This window comes from Rhinatrema bivittatum, chromosome 1, assembly GCF_901001135.1.
Source record: "Rhinatrema bivittatum chromosome 1, aRhiBiv1.1, whole genome shotgun sequence".
NCBI lineage: Eukaryota > Metazoa > Chordata > Amphibia > Gymnophiona > Rhinatrematidae > Rhinatrema > Rhinatrema bivittatum.
The window spans coordinates 495,757,840-495,770,955 of NC_042615.1; the positions used below are offsets into that span (position 1 = coordinate 495,757,840).

The 13,116-nt window shown below is 43.1% G+C and overlaps 1 protein-coding gene across 5 annotated transcripts in view; it reads left to right on the forward strand.

Moving 5' to 3' along the window:
- Positions 1-13,116, forward strand: part of ADAMTSL1 (ADAMTS like 1) — a 1,467,826-nt gene that overhangs the window by 1,339,683 nt on the left and 115,027 nt on the right. For all 5 annotated transcript variants that reach the window (XM_029608733.1, XM_029608741.1, XM_029608751.1 and 2 more), the window contains 2 exons: positions 1,628-1,758; positions 7,560-7,688. In XM_029608733.1, the coding sequence (XP_029464593.1) occupies positions 1,628-1,758; positions 7,560-7,688 (260 nt within the window). The remainder of the gene's footprint in view (positions 1-1,627; positions 1,759-7,559; positions 7,689-13,116) is intronic.

Genomic DNA, 13,116 nt, shown 5'->3' on the forward strand with positions numbered 1-13,116 from the left:
ATATAGAAAAATCTGATCAAGTGAAGTGTAAAAAAAAAAATGTCCATTCAATTTCCCTGTTAAGCCCTTTTGGAGAAACAGTATCCCACTTATAAAGGAAGCACTGCTCTTGTTGTACCAGATGTTTGTTAAAATCTCCATCCCTCTTATTAGAGGCTGGTTGTGCAAGAACTGCGGATCTCAGATCTTCCAAAGTATGAGACAAGCTTGTCCAATGTGAAACTAATTGTGCATCCACCAGATACAATTCAGATGTTCTCGTATACAGACCTGCTCTGCTTGCACAGGCACCAGATCATGTAAATTACTCCTTTAGATTTACATGTGGAAAGCTGTCTCAGATTATAAGGTCTGTCCTCAGGAAATGGGAGAACACGACCATTGAATGATGTTACAAACACTGCAGTTACCACAGGAAAAATGACCTGATTTCTGCACAGTCTTATTAGTGCTGTCATTGAAATGTTCAGAGTAAAAAACTGAAGTAACCAAATGATCCTGAAGACTGGAAGCTCACCTCAAACACTGATGAATCATGAAAAAACAGAGTAAATGCTTAGCACATGCCAAAATTTCTTGATACTCCATAAAATGTGTGTGAAGAGAAAAATAAAGTACACACACTAATCCTTGATCAGAATCTTTTGGCTTCGGAGACAGAAACAGCTGTCAATTGGCCCTCCGTGCTCTTTTAAAAGCCTTCTGAGGATTTATTTATTTATTTGTTCTGGCATATCCATGCTGTACAAAATGTCGTCTCATATCTGAAACTTGTGTAACAAATTCAGATCCTGTAGAGCACAGATAGTGCAAGCTTCAAAACTGCCAAACAGGCAGGTTACCACTTAGATGCAACTGGGTGAAAGCTGGTAAAATGCAGAAGTGTATTCCTGTCAGTTTCCTTAGAAAAAACTGAGAAACCATAACTATCAGTTGATAAAGAGATAGTAATGTCCAGAAATGTGATCGTCTTCTTGTTGATAGTATAGGTAAACTTAGATTATGGGTCACAAGAATTGAGCCATTCAAAAAAGTTGAGCAAGTCACTTTGCTCTCCAGCCCACAGCATCAGGATACCATCAATATAACATTTCCAAAGCCAGATATAGGGACACATGGGAAGCCAGGTCTAATTAAGAATATTGGGGTCCATCTTTATCTTTTCTTTATTAGAATTCTGTCTGTTTTATGCAAAATGATTTTGATCTAGCCATATGGGATTCCTAGTTGGTGATTTTATTCATCTGAATTTTTTTCACACTGTAAGAATGTTTTCTAAATGATTTTTTAACTTTGGACAAGTTTTTTACTTGATTAATAATAAAACATGTTTTAGAAAGAGAAGACTGGTATATGATTATACTCTGGTTGCTTTAGCTGTACTGTTGGCTTATATGCACATCTTCTGATACCAGAAGATTGCCTTTAAGGCACCTGAGCCTGTATCCCCTCAAAAAGCATAAAGATATTGCAGAAATTGCAACACTTTCATGACTTCTTATACAAGATTCATGGATATTGATGCGGATATTTCCCAATCATGATTTGCTTGTCTTTTTTTTTTTTTTTTTATCCCATCATCCTAAAGCCTGTTGGTACTTCTTTCTGTTTTTTTTATTTTCTTCAGGATACTTCTAAAACCAGATGATTCAGCTCTGCAGATTCTGGCACCAGTTGAAGCTGACGTGGGTTTCTACACCTGCAATGCCACCAATGGCTTGGGCTCTGACTCTGTTTCCATCGCTGTCACATTGGCAGGTACCAAAGGGTTAATCCGTGTTCACTCCTTCTTTCTCTACCTTCCTGCCACAGATGGAGAGCTTCCTTGTTTTGTAGTTTGTGCATGGCAGGGGTAATCTGCTCAATAAATGAGTGCAGTAGTTACTAAGGGTTGCTAAATGTCTGGATTTTCTCAAGACTCTACAGGAATTAAGAAATGATGTCTGGAAGCCAGAAAGGGGGACCCAAATGTCAGTAATGTTAGATGCAAACCACTAACTGCTGTAAAACCAGATAGCACCATCAAATCAAGAGAAGTAGGGCGTGGAGGAGCCTATTCTCAGGCCTCTACCAGTAAGACCCTGGAGAAATCTTGTGGCCTACGGAGGGAGGGAAAGCGATCATTTAACAAGCTGGGGGGTTTTTTGTCCATCAACTGCCTCCTGCTCCATGTGGGCTTCTAGTTCCTTGGGAACTGACCTCTGCTGAGTTACTGTGCCGTGATCCTTCATTGGCAGTTAACTGAACCTTTTCCCCCTTTCTAACACCCTCCCTCTCCCTTCCAGCACCTCGTCTAGCCCCGTCCATCCCAGCATCAGCCCTCGAACAGGGACCAAATACTGCAGTGGTATAAACTTTCAGTCCTCAAGTGCCGCAAATTCAAGGTCGAGTTTCCAGGATATCCCGACTGACTATGCATGAAATAGGTTTGCATGTGCACTGCCTCAATTGTATGGAAATCCATCTCATGCATATTCATTAGGGGCATTCTGAAAAAACCTGACCCATTTGTGGCCCTCAAGGATTGAAAGTGAATGCCCATTGACATATTGCAGCATTCTCCAAAAACGGTTACCCCTGTAACTTTAGTGTGGCCATTAGGTGTAACTGTTGGGCAATGGCCAAGACTCCCACCCCCATGGGAGGGTCTATGAAGCCTATCGCTGCGGCATTTCCAATTGTCCTGCTCTGTGTATCTTCTGCTGTCCCTGGGCACATGCCGTCTGCTGCCATCAGAGCAGGAGGAGGAGGGGGAGAGTCTGAAGCATTGATAGTTCTGGGGATGGCACAGCCAGTTGGGTTTTCAGGATATCTACAGTGATACTCAGTATATGCTAATTTATCTCCTGCATATTCACTGTGGATATCCTGAAACTCTCCAATGGCTGTGGGGGCTTGGGAAGTCCTGGTGTACTTTTTGGAAGAAGGACTGGATGCTGCTGGCAGAGAGGAGGAGCAAGCCTGCTAGTCGGCAAGAAGGCAGGCTCTAAATGCTTAAGAAGGGGTGAGAAAGAGGGTGAATGCTGGAGGGCGAGGGAGGTCAGAGGGATGGGATGAATACTGGGGAGCTGAGAGGAGATGGTGAATGCTTGGGAGTGCTGACAGCACAATGTCTGAGAAAAACAGGAAGTGGGCACAGGAAAATGGAAGCCCAGGACAACTGTGACTGATCGAAAGCTATGTGAGTCCAACATTCTGTGCAGCTGTCACACAGCTTTGTTTTTAAAATAACCATTTTCAATTAATTTTAGTTTTGATACTGATGCAGCACAGCAGTAGGCTCTAGAAGTTGTCTGTGAACCACTGTTTTTATAGAAGGGGTATTCAACATGAAGTGTCCCTATTATTCTTTATTTGTCCTCCACATTCCACCCCTCCCCTCTCCCTCCCCCTTCCATGACACCAGCAACCAATTCCTAGGATTGCCACCTCACCCAAATCAACCCATAGAGGCTGATCCATTCATGGAGGTGTAGTTCCTTTTGCCCTAGGAAAAGCAGGACTACATAAAATTAACAGAATTTGTTATTACATGCTAAATCTTTAGGGGTAGTGGTTGGGCTTGTAGATAATATGTAGCTGTGGGTGACTTGCTTATTAATTGCTGTCTTACATGAATGATCTGAGCTGTCAGGTTACCAGCCCTACCTTCCTAGTAAAAGTGGGCTGGGTTCAAGCTATGTTTCTTGACTGTTAATGTACTTATATTTTTATTATTTTATGTATTTTATTGATATCTTATTATGATTTGTTTACGTTGTTGTAAACCGCTGTGGGTTCAACTTTGTTCAAGGAAGGCCGTATATAAATGCAATATTAAATCAAAGCCATAATCACACATCCTAGGACCTTGAGATCATCATACAACAGAGCCTTACTTGTCACCTTATTAAGTGAAAACCACTGCACTTTTTAATCCCAGTCTCATTAAAACAGTCTTGTATACATTTTTGGTTATTTTCTCATTTGAATTTTGTTTTGAGTTTATATAAATGCATTGTAACATACATTAACAAAAAACATGGTACAATATAAATAAATACAATCAGAACAACAAAATAACTAATAAAATACATACAAAAATATTGTGACACATATATATTAGAACAATTCATTACAAAACTAATCATCCTTAAAACGAAACGCACAATGCCCAAAGTAAAATAATATAAAACCAAAAGTTGCCCAAAATGAAATAAAACCAAAATATATTTGAAACATTAAGTCAATCAAATCCCAAATGCTTGTTTAAAAAACCAAGTTTTAATGGCTATTTTGAATTGGGAAAAATTCTGTAACTTCCTAATTTCTATGGTAGGCTTTCCATAAAACCAGCAGATAACATGAGAAAGCATATAACTTCAAGAACACGGGTAAGCAGGCAGATCTCAAAGGAGGCACAGCAGGAAGGATAGTTTAAGAGGATCTAAGTTGACTAAATGAATTCCAGTGATTCTCTATGAAGTTAATAAAGAAAAACCAGAACTGAATCAGTGTGATATGGGTGAGGTGGCAACCCTACTCTTGAATCACAATCTAATGCTCTAGCAAACTAGGCAATGCCTTCTCTCCAAAATGCACAGCAAAAACTACAGACAGAGATGATTCCTGAGTTCTCCAGTACTCTGTGACTTCTGCACATTGCTGAGAATATAGATGACAACCTCAGGCTCTGGTTATGCTATGAGGCTGACTTCTTAACGATGGTCATCCTACATTTCCCTTGCATATATTCTCACCCATGCACAGCATACAACTCAAATCATGATAGGGCAAATTACACAACTAATTTGCCATGCCATGCCCTGTTAACAGGAAGATGAGCTAAATTGGAAAAGTTACTCTTTTTTAAAAAAATCTTTTCCATGCATTGTATTAATTCTTCACTGGTACCAAAAAGGCACAGGAAAAAGAACTGCTAACAAATCCTCACTCAGCAATTATGGTGATGTGATGCAAAACAGTGCTCTGACTTGGATTCTAAATTAAGTAAATCAGAACAAACAAGAAATATGCTATAATAAAAGTAAGTAGCAAGTGTCAAAAAGAGAACAGCTAAGTACTTATTATATTCTCTGATATTACTGCAAATAATTCAGTACAGACACTGAAATCCAATTTCAAGGGAATTACGTTAATGTCAAACAGGAACACTGCCTTAGGACAAGTGTGGTGCTGTGGTCTAAGTAACATCCAAATATTCCCCACATTTAAAAACATTCTTAGAAACTATTAAAAAAGCATGCCGAACGTAACGTGAGTTGCTGGCTAATAACCTGAAGTGGAAGATACTACACGAGTGGCCCCAAAACCTGCCTGTAAACCTGTGATAGTGCCCAGAAAGGGCCACCCAAAGGAAATCCATTCTACAAGGTTTGCAGTAAATCCACTATTTACTTCAGGAGTGGGGAAGCAGAGCAGCTTCACTACAAAGTGAGGCATGTGTTGCTTTCCAGTATTACTTTTAGCTCGACGGGAGGGCACCCCCTCGCAGAAAAGCCGCAAGCAAGGAGACCAGACGCCGCTGTGTCATCAAGGAATAGGCTTGGCCGATCCTGATTTTGACCCTTCACATCTACGGACTTGTAGTCCTGTGGCCTCTTAGAGAAGCTGCAGCTAAAAGGGGAAAAGAAGTAAAATGGGACAAAACGTAGATTGGGTCAGCCTGTCTGCGATGACCTGGAGCCATTAGGTAGCCCTGTACATTTGCTAGAACTGGAAGTTCAGCCAATTTCCTGGGCCTCACCTCCAGCAATTTCAACAACTTAATCTCTGTTTCATTCCTTTTGTAAGATTTAAGTCATGTGGAAGGGTTTCTCTTTTTCAGATGGTGACCACAGGGCTCCAGTTCAGAAGGAGCAAGTGAATCCATCCTGGTTTTTCTGTTCCTGTGACAGTGGTTTTCACATTGAAAAACTCCCAGAATGTTTAGTAACGGGAGCAGAAAAATCAGAACTAACATACAGGCTGCTTATGACGTGGAACTAGGGGGGCACCTGCCATCTACACAAGGCACACTTCCTGTTAGCATGTTTGCACACTTCCTGTTAGCATGTTTGCCGGCACTGAAATACTCTTGATGCATTTCTCCTTCTCCCTTTGACTTGTTTTGCTGTATCTGATTTGTTTCAAGCATTTGACCCTTACCATGAAACTGCTGCAGCAGATATTCTTCCTTCGTAAGCAGCTGAAACTAATCTAATTAGCATTGATATGTAGAGAATTCGTTCTTTCTGTGTTTGCGTTCACGTAGGATCTGATTTATTAAGGATTTGCTCCCATTTTTGTACCCATGGGAAAACAGTTAATAATTCAGGCCCCCATTGTAAGAATGCACCAGATTAATTCCAAATGGCGATCATTCTTAAGGATTCTCCATTAAGGCTCAGTGTAAGCCAAATGTAATTAAACTCTCACATGACTTGATAGTGAAGGAAGATCAATTGCAGATGTCATAAGCTAGTGGGAATCTCACCAGAACTTCCACCCATTTGTCCCCCTAAACCGAAATCTGTGTGAGTTTCTCCTTTGATGTCAACGTTCAATTTCTTTCAGCCATGTCATGTAGATTTCAATATTTCTGTTACTATATTTCTAAAGTGTTCACTGGGGAAAGGGGCTATACACTGTGCAAATTCTCTAAACAATTCGCTTTTCTGCTTGACTTAATTTTTGCAATACTATGCCATAAAACATCCAGGATATATCGACTAACATTGAAACAAAATCGGATAAATTATTACAGTGAAACATGAACATGGGCCAGGAAAAATGGAAAAATCAACTATTACTTAGTTGAGGCAAATGACCTGTGAAGGCACAAGAAACAGGTGGCCTCCAGCATAAATTTGATAATTCGCGTAGTGACATAGTAGATGAAGACAAAAAAAAAAAAGAAAAAAACCCATGTGAGGCATCCAGTCTGTGCAATTATTCCTGTGCCCACATTGCAAGCATCTATCCCATCCTAGCTCAAACCCTGCACCCCTCCCTCCCCCTGTCTATCCACAAAGCTTTGTACTATTTTATACCAGTGTTGCCGTTACCATCCAGCTTCCTAGGTCCCCTGTGCAACCTGCCAAGCCAGCTACGTGAGCGCCTGCATTTCCACTGAGACTTCTAGTTATTGCTGTAAAGCAACTAGTATTAGCACAACAATACTTTTCCCCCCGTCTTATTTAGTTAGCCAAACAATTCCATCAAAGTGGAATTTCAGGATTCGAATTGTGACTCTTTGGCTATGAGAGGCAGCAACACTTCTGTCATACTGCAGGCTCAGAAGCCAAAATAAAGTTTTGTGCATGCAAAATTAAAAAAAAAACCCACAAAACATCTGAGAAGGGAAACAAAGAAAAATGAACGTCCCTAAATTACCTCTTAACTTAAATAAAAAGCTTGTTTGGCAGTCACAGAATAACCTCACCACTACTGCTGCTGATTATAATTCCTATAGCATTACCAGATGTGTGCAGCATTTCTCCTTCATACTATAAATCTGTTAGCAGTGATTATCATGGCTGTCAGGTTCACTTCATGAACTGTTTGCTCCTTGTATGCAGGAAAGCCACTGATAAAGACATCAAGAACTGCATTGTTCAATATGGACTCACCCTCCATCACTCTGGACATTGGGAGCACGCTGACAACGATCAAGGGAGCCAATGTTACAATCAGCTGCCTAGTGGCAGGTAAGAGGGCAAGAGGCACCAGTTTCGGAACATGTGATATGGATTGTCAAAATCAAGATTGCTGCCTGGGAGTACAAGAGAAGTTAGAATGTATTTATTTTAATTAAAAAAAAAAAAAACAGGGTACAGCTACATCAGGAAATGTTACAAGTGTTTCATCCTTAGCTACCAGCAGTATTATCAGTCAGTGTTTGCTGTACAATTAGCAATCTATCACTGATAAACAGTAAACAAAAAAAAGAAAAATGTAATCAATGATTTTAGGTACCAGGATTTTTTTGATTAAAACAAATATAAAACTGTTGTTAATGAATCAAAATATGATACATAAATTTGTCTACTTTCTTCTTGGCTGCTTTCCCTACTAGCATCCTTCCTTCTCACTTATCTGTAAGGGAGGACTGTCCAGGCCATGCATACAATAGAATCATGTTTCGTACTGGAAAACCAATAATCTCTCTATATCCTCACTATGGGCCAGATCTTAAAATCTACGTGTGGGCGTAGATTTGTTCGCGCAACCTGGCGCGAACAAATCTACACACGATTTTATAACATGCGTGCGCGCATGTTATAAAATCCAGCCTCGGCGCACGCAAGGGGATGCACACGTGCACCTTGCGCGCGCCGAGCCCGAGGGGAGCCCCAATGGCTTTCCCCGTTCCCTCCAAAGCCGCTCCGAAATCGGAGCGGCCTTGGAGGGAACTTTTTTTTGGATCCCCCCACCTTTCCCTCCCTTCCCCTATCTAACCCACCCCCCGGGCCTTACCTAAATCCCCCCCCCCACACCTTATTTGATGGAGTTAGGCAGGCGTAACTTGCATGCGCCGGCCGGCTCCCGGTGTGTGGACCTCCGGCACGGCCGCTGTGCTGGAGGACTCGGGAATGTCCTGGCCCCGCTTCCACGCCCCCAGCCCCACCCCCGATCTGCCCATTTTCGAAAGCCCCAGGACATACACGCGTCCCAGGGCTTGCGCGCGCTGCCGAGCCTATGCAAAATAGCCTATGCAAAATAGGCTCGGCGGCGCGCACAGGGGCAAATTTTCTCGGGTTACGCACGGATGTTACGTGCGTAGCCTTTGAAAATCTGCCCCACTATATGCTTGCACATAAATTCAACAATGAAAATGAGGAATCTCCAACCACTTACAAATCTTTTGTTGGTATTTTATCCTTTCACAAGGGAATTAGTATCAGATTTTACTGTGCTCAGTCGTTTGGCTCTTGCCCACAAAGGGCTACAACCAACTTCGTGTGGAATAGCACTTATTTTTACCTCATTTACTATTTCCCAGTTTTTCTGCTTATTATTTAAAGGTTTTTTGAAAAATGCATATGTTTCAGCTTATCTTAATATTTGTTTTGTGAAACCACCAACACCACAGTATCTATCTTGCCGTGACTCCAACTTGCACCTCGATGTTCTCACACTCAATCAAGAGACATTTTCATGCTCTTTTTCTTTTTTTGTTGCAACATTAAAAAACTCTCCAACCTCCCAACATTGCAATGTTTCGGCGGCTAGTATCGCCTGCTTCAGGGGATTCAACCTATCAACAAAAAGCACAATTCCTTTCATAATACACTTCTGTCAATACAATTTGTTATTAAATTTTACTTTTCAGGCATCATGAACTATGGGACTTACTTATTTTCTCGGCCGCTCCTGGCTCAGCCCTGCAGCACACAAACAAATGGCGCTCCTCGCTCTAACTTTCTCTAATGGCAGTGCCTCTATTTAAACAGCCCGCTTGCTTTGACTTTACACCAATCAGATTTCTCATTGCATGTGCACCGACCAATCAACTTCTTTATTTAATCCTGCCGGATGCACCGTTTGTAATTTAAAGATCCACGTTTGTTCTTTTTGAAGCAACCTCAAATTTAGATTGCCACCTCGGAGCTTCCATAGCTCCGCTGGTACAACACTGTATAGAGAAGGGCCATGTGTTTGCTAACTTGAAATGTACGGTGTTAGAGGCCCTTAACAGAGATGAGCGAGGTGGCAATCTGAATTTCAGGTTGCTACAAAAAGAACAAAAGTGGATCTTTAAATTACAAAAGGTGCATCCGGCAGGATTAAATAAAGCCAAACGACTGAGCACAGTAAAATCTGATACTAATTCCCTTCTGAAAGGATAAAATACCAACAAAAGATTTGTAAGTGGTTGGAGATTCCTCATTTTCGTTGTTGAATTTATGTACAATAGAATCATCATCACGGGCCGATACAGAAAGAAGTGCGGGAGAGCCGGCGAGTGCCCGCTCTCCCGAAGCACGCATAGGCCAGTGTCCTGGGTGCGCGATTCAGTATCGGCCTGCATGCAAATGAGGGCCCGTGGTAAAAGGAGGCGCTAGGGACACTAGCGCATCCCTAGCGCCTCCTTATTGACAGAAGCAGCGGCTTTCAGCGGTTTTTTAGCCAACGCTCAATTTTATTGGCATCGGTTCTCGAACCCGCTGACAGCCACGGGTTCGAAAAATGGACGCCGGCAAAATTGAGCATCTGTCTTCCAACCTGCGGGCCGCAGGCAGATTTTTAATTTTTTTAATTTTTAATTTTTTTAATTTTTGGGGCCTCTGACTTAATATTGCTATGATATTAAGTCGGAGAGTGTACAGAAAAGCTGTTTTTTCTGCTTTTTTGTACACTTTCCCGGTGCTGGCCGAAATTACCACCTGCCAAAGTAAAATGTGCGACTTCACTGCACATTTTGCTTTCTGTATTGCGCAGGAATGACTGATAGGCCCATCAGCATGCATTTGCGTGTGGCGAGCGCTATTAGTTTTGGGGAGGGTTGGCCACGCTTTTTCGACGCGCTATTACCCCTTACTGTATAAGGGATAAAAATAGCGCGTCGAAAACACACAGCCAAACGTGGACTAACAGTGTGCTCCGCTGGAGCACACTTTACTGTATCGGCCTGATACTGCAATGCTCAGTAGAGCAGAATTGGCCACATCATCAGCGTAAATTCTTCTTGCCAGCTTCCTGGTGCCGAGCTTATAAAGATATCCCACTTCCTATGCCATATAAGTAAATTGCAACAAATATTTTAAAGATCATGTACCATGGAAAAGTTCCAAAATGCCTTACAGCAAGCAAGAATAGCCACCTTGAATGAAAATGCTACGTTTAGGTTACTGTTTTTGATATTCTTTACGCAGCTCCACTACAATTACCCAGAACCTCTGGGAGCAGCCATGTTTAGAATAGTGCCATATAGAATGATATCTAATTAGTTCATACTGTGTGTGTACTGCCATAGCTGGTATAAACCAATCAGATCTGCTATGTCTGAAGTACTTTGTGACATCATTATCTACATGCTTAGAATGATATCACAAAGTACTTCCTGGTGCTCCAGGGGATTTGCAGTGAAGCTTCTTTAAAGAACAAAAACAATTACCCCAAAAATTACTATTTATTTAATCAAGTGGAATACATATTGTTACTTGCCATGTGCACTTTTGAAATTTGATATAGTCCTTGAAAGGCACTGCTTTCTTTATGTTTCAATTTTTTTTTATTAGATGGAAAAAAAATAACTACAAAGACAACTTTCTGGTACCATGGTTCTTAGGCACCCAGAAGGTATTTGCAAATAAACAGTAACTTGCCAATATATTCACATCTTCCCTTCCCTCCCTCTTCCGCCCTCACTCCTCCTCTATATGATCATATAACCCTGGAGATTAGGGATGTGAATCGTGTGCCCTATCGTCTTAACGATCTAAATCGTCTGGCAGGAGAAGAAAATCGTGTTTGGCACGATTTTTTAGTTAAAAAATCGTTAAAAATCTTTTTTTCCCGATTAGTGCGCACTAACGGGAGTTAGTGCGCACTAACTCCCGGTTAGTGCGCACTAACAGAAAATGATACAATTTGACACTTTTCAGGTCAGTTAAGGTCAGTTTAGGAATGAATATGTATTCCTATTGACTGCCCTCTTATTTATTCATGTTACCAAGGTTCCCACTGACAGTATATGGGGGATGGGAAATGGAAACAGTTGGTAGCTTGACAAAAAAAGTAATGTGATCAGTCAATGTGACTAGAACTTGTGCCCTAACCCTGATACCAGGGGTGTTGTGATCTTCCTGCACACAGTGCCCTAACCCTGGCACCAGGGGTGTTGTGATCTTCATGTACACAGTGCCCTATCCCTATTAATACCAGGAGTGTTGTGATCTTCCTGCACACAGTGCCCTAACCCTGATACCAGGGGTGTTGTGATCTTCTTGCACACAGTGCCCTATCCCTATTAATACCAGGAGTGTTGTGATCTTCCTGCACACAGTTCCCTATCCCTATTAATACCAGGAGTGTTGTGATCTTCCTGCACACAGTGCCCTAACCCTGACACCAGGGGTGTTGTGATCTTCCTGCATACAGTGCCCTATCCCTATTAATACCAGGAGTGTTGTGATCTTCCTGCACACAGTGCCCTAACCCTGATACCAGGGGTGTTGTGATCTTCTTGCACACAGTGCCCTAACCCTGATACCAGGGGTGTTGTGATCTTCCTGCACACAGTGCCCTAACCCTGATACTGGGAGTGTTGTGATCTTCCTGCACGCAGTGCCCTATCCCTGATACCGGGGGTGTTGTGATCTTCCTGCACTGAGTAGGGATACGGCACTGCGTGCAGGAAGATCACAACACTCCCAGTATCAGGGTTAGGGCACTGTGTGCAGGAAGATCACAACACTCCTGGTATTAATAGGGATAGGGCACTGTGTGCAGGAAGATCACAACACCCCTGGTGTCAGGGTTAGGGCACTGTGTGCAGGAAGATCACAACACCAGGCTGGAGTCAGTGTGTGCAGAAAAGGTGACCTGCCTTTTCCCCAAGCTGGAATCAATGTGTGCAGTAAAGGATACCTGCCTTTTCCCCAAGCTGGAATCAATGTGTGCAGTAAAGGATACCTGCCTTTTCCCCAAGCTGGAGTCAATGGGGCGGATTTTCAGAGCCCTGCTCGCCTAAATCCGCCCAAAACCGGGCGGATTTAGGCGAGCAGGGCCCTGCGCGCCGGTGAGCCTATTTTACATAGGCCTACCGGCACGCGCAGAGCCCCGGGACTCGCGTAAGTCCCGGGGTTCTCCGAGGGGGGCGTGTCGGGGGCGTCTCGGGGGGCGGGCCCGGTCGTCGCGGCGTTTAGGGGGCGTGGCTACGGCCCGGGGCGGTCCGGGGGCATGGCCGCGCCCTCCGTACCCGTCCCCAGGTCGCGTCCCGGCGCGCAACAGGCCCGCTGGCGCGCGGGGATTTACTTCTCCCTCCGGGAGGCATAAATCCCCGGAGAAAGGTAAGGGGGGGGTGTAGACAGGGCCGGGTGGGTGGGTTAGGTAGAGGAAGGGAGGGGAAGGTGAGGGGAGGGCGTTAGAGGATTCCCTCCAAGGCCGCTCCGATTTCGGAGCGGCCTTGGA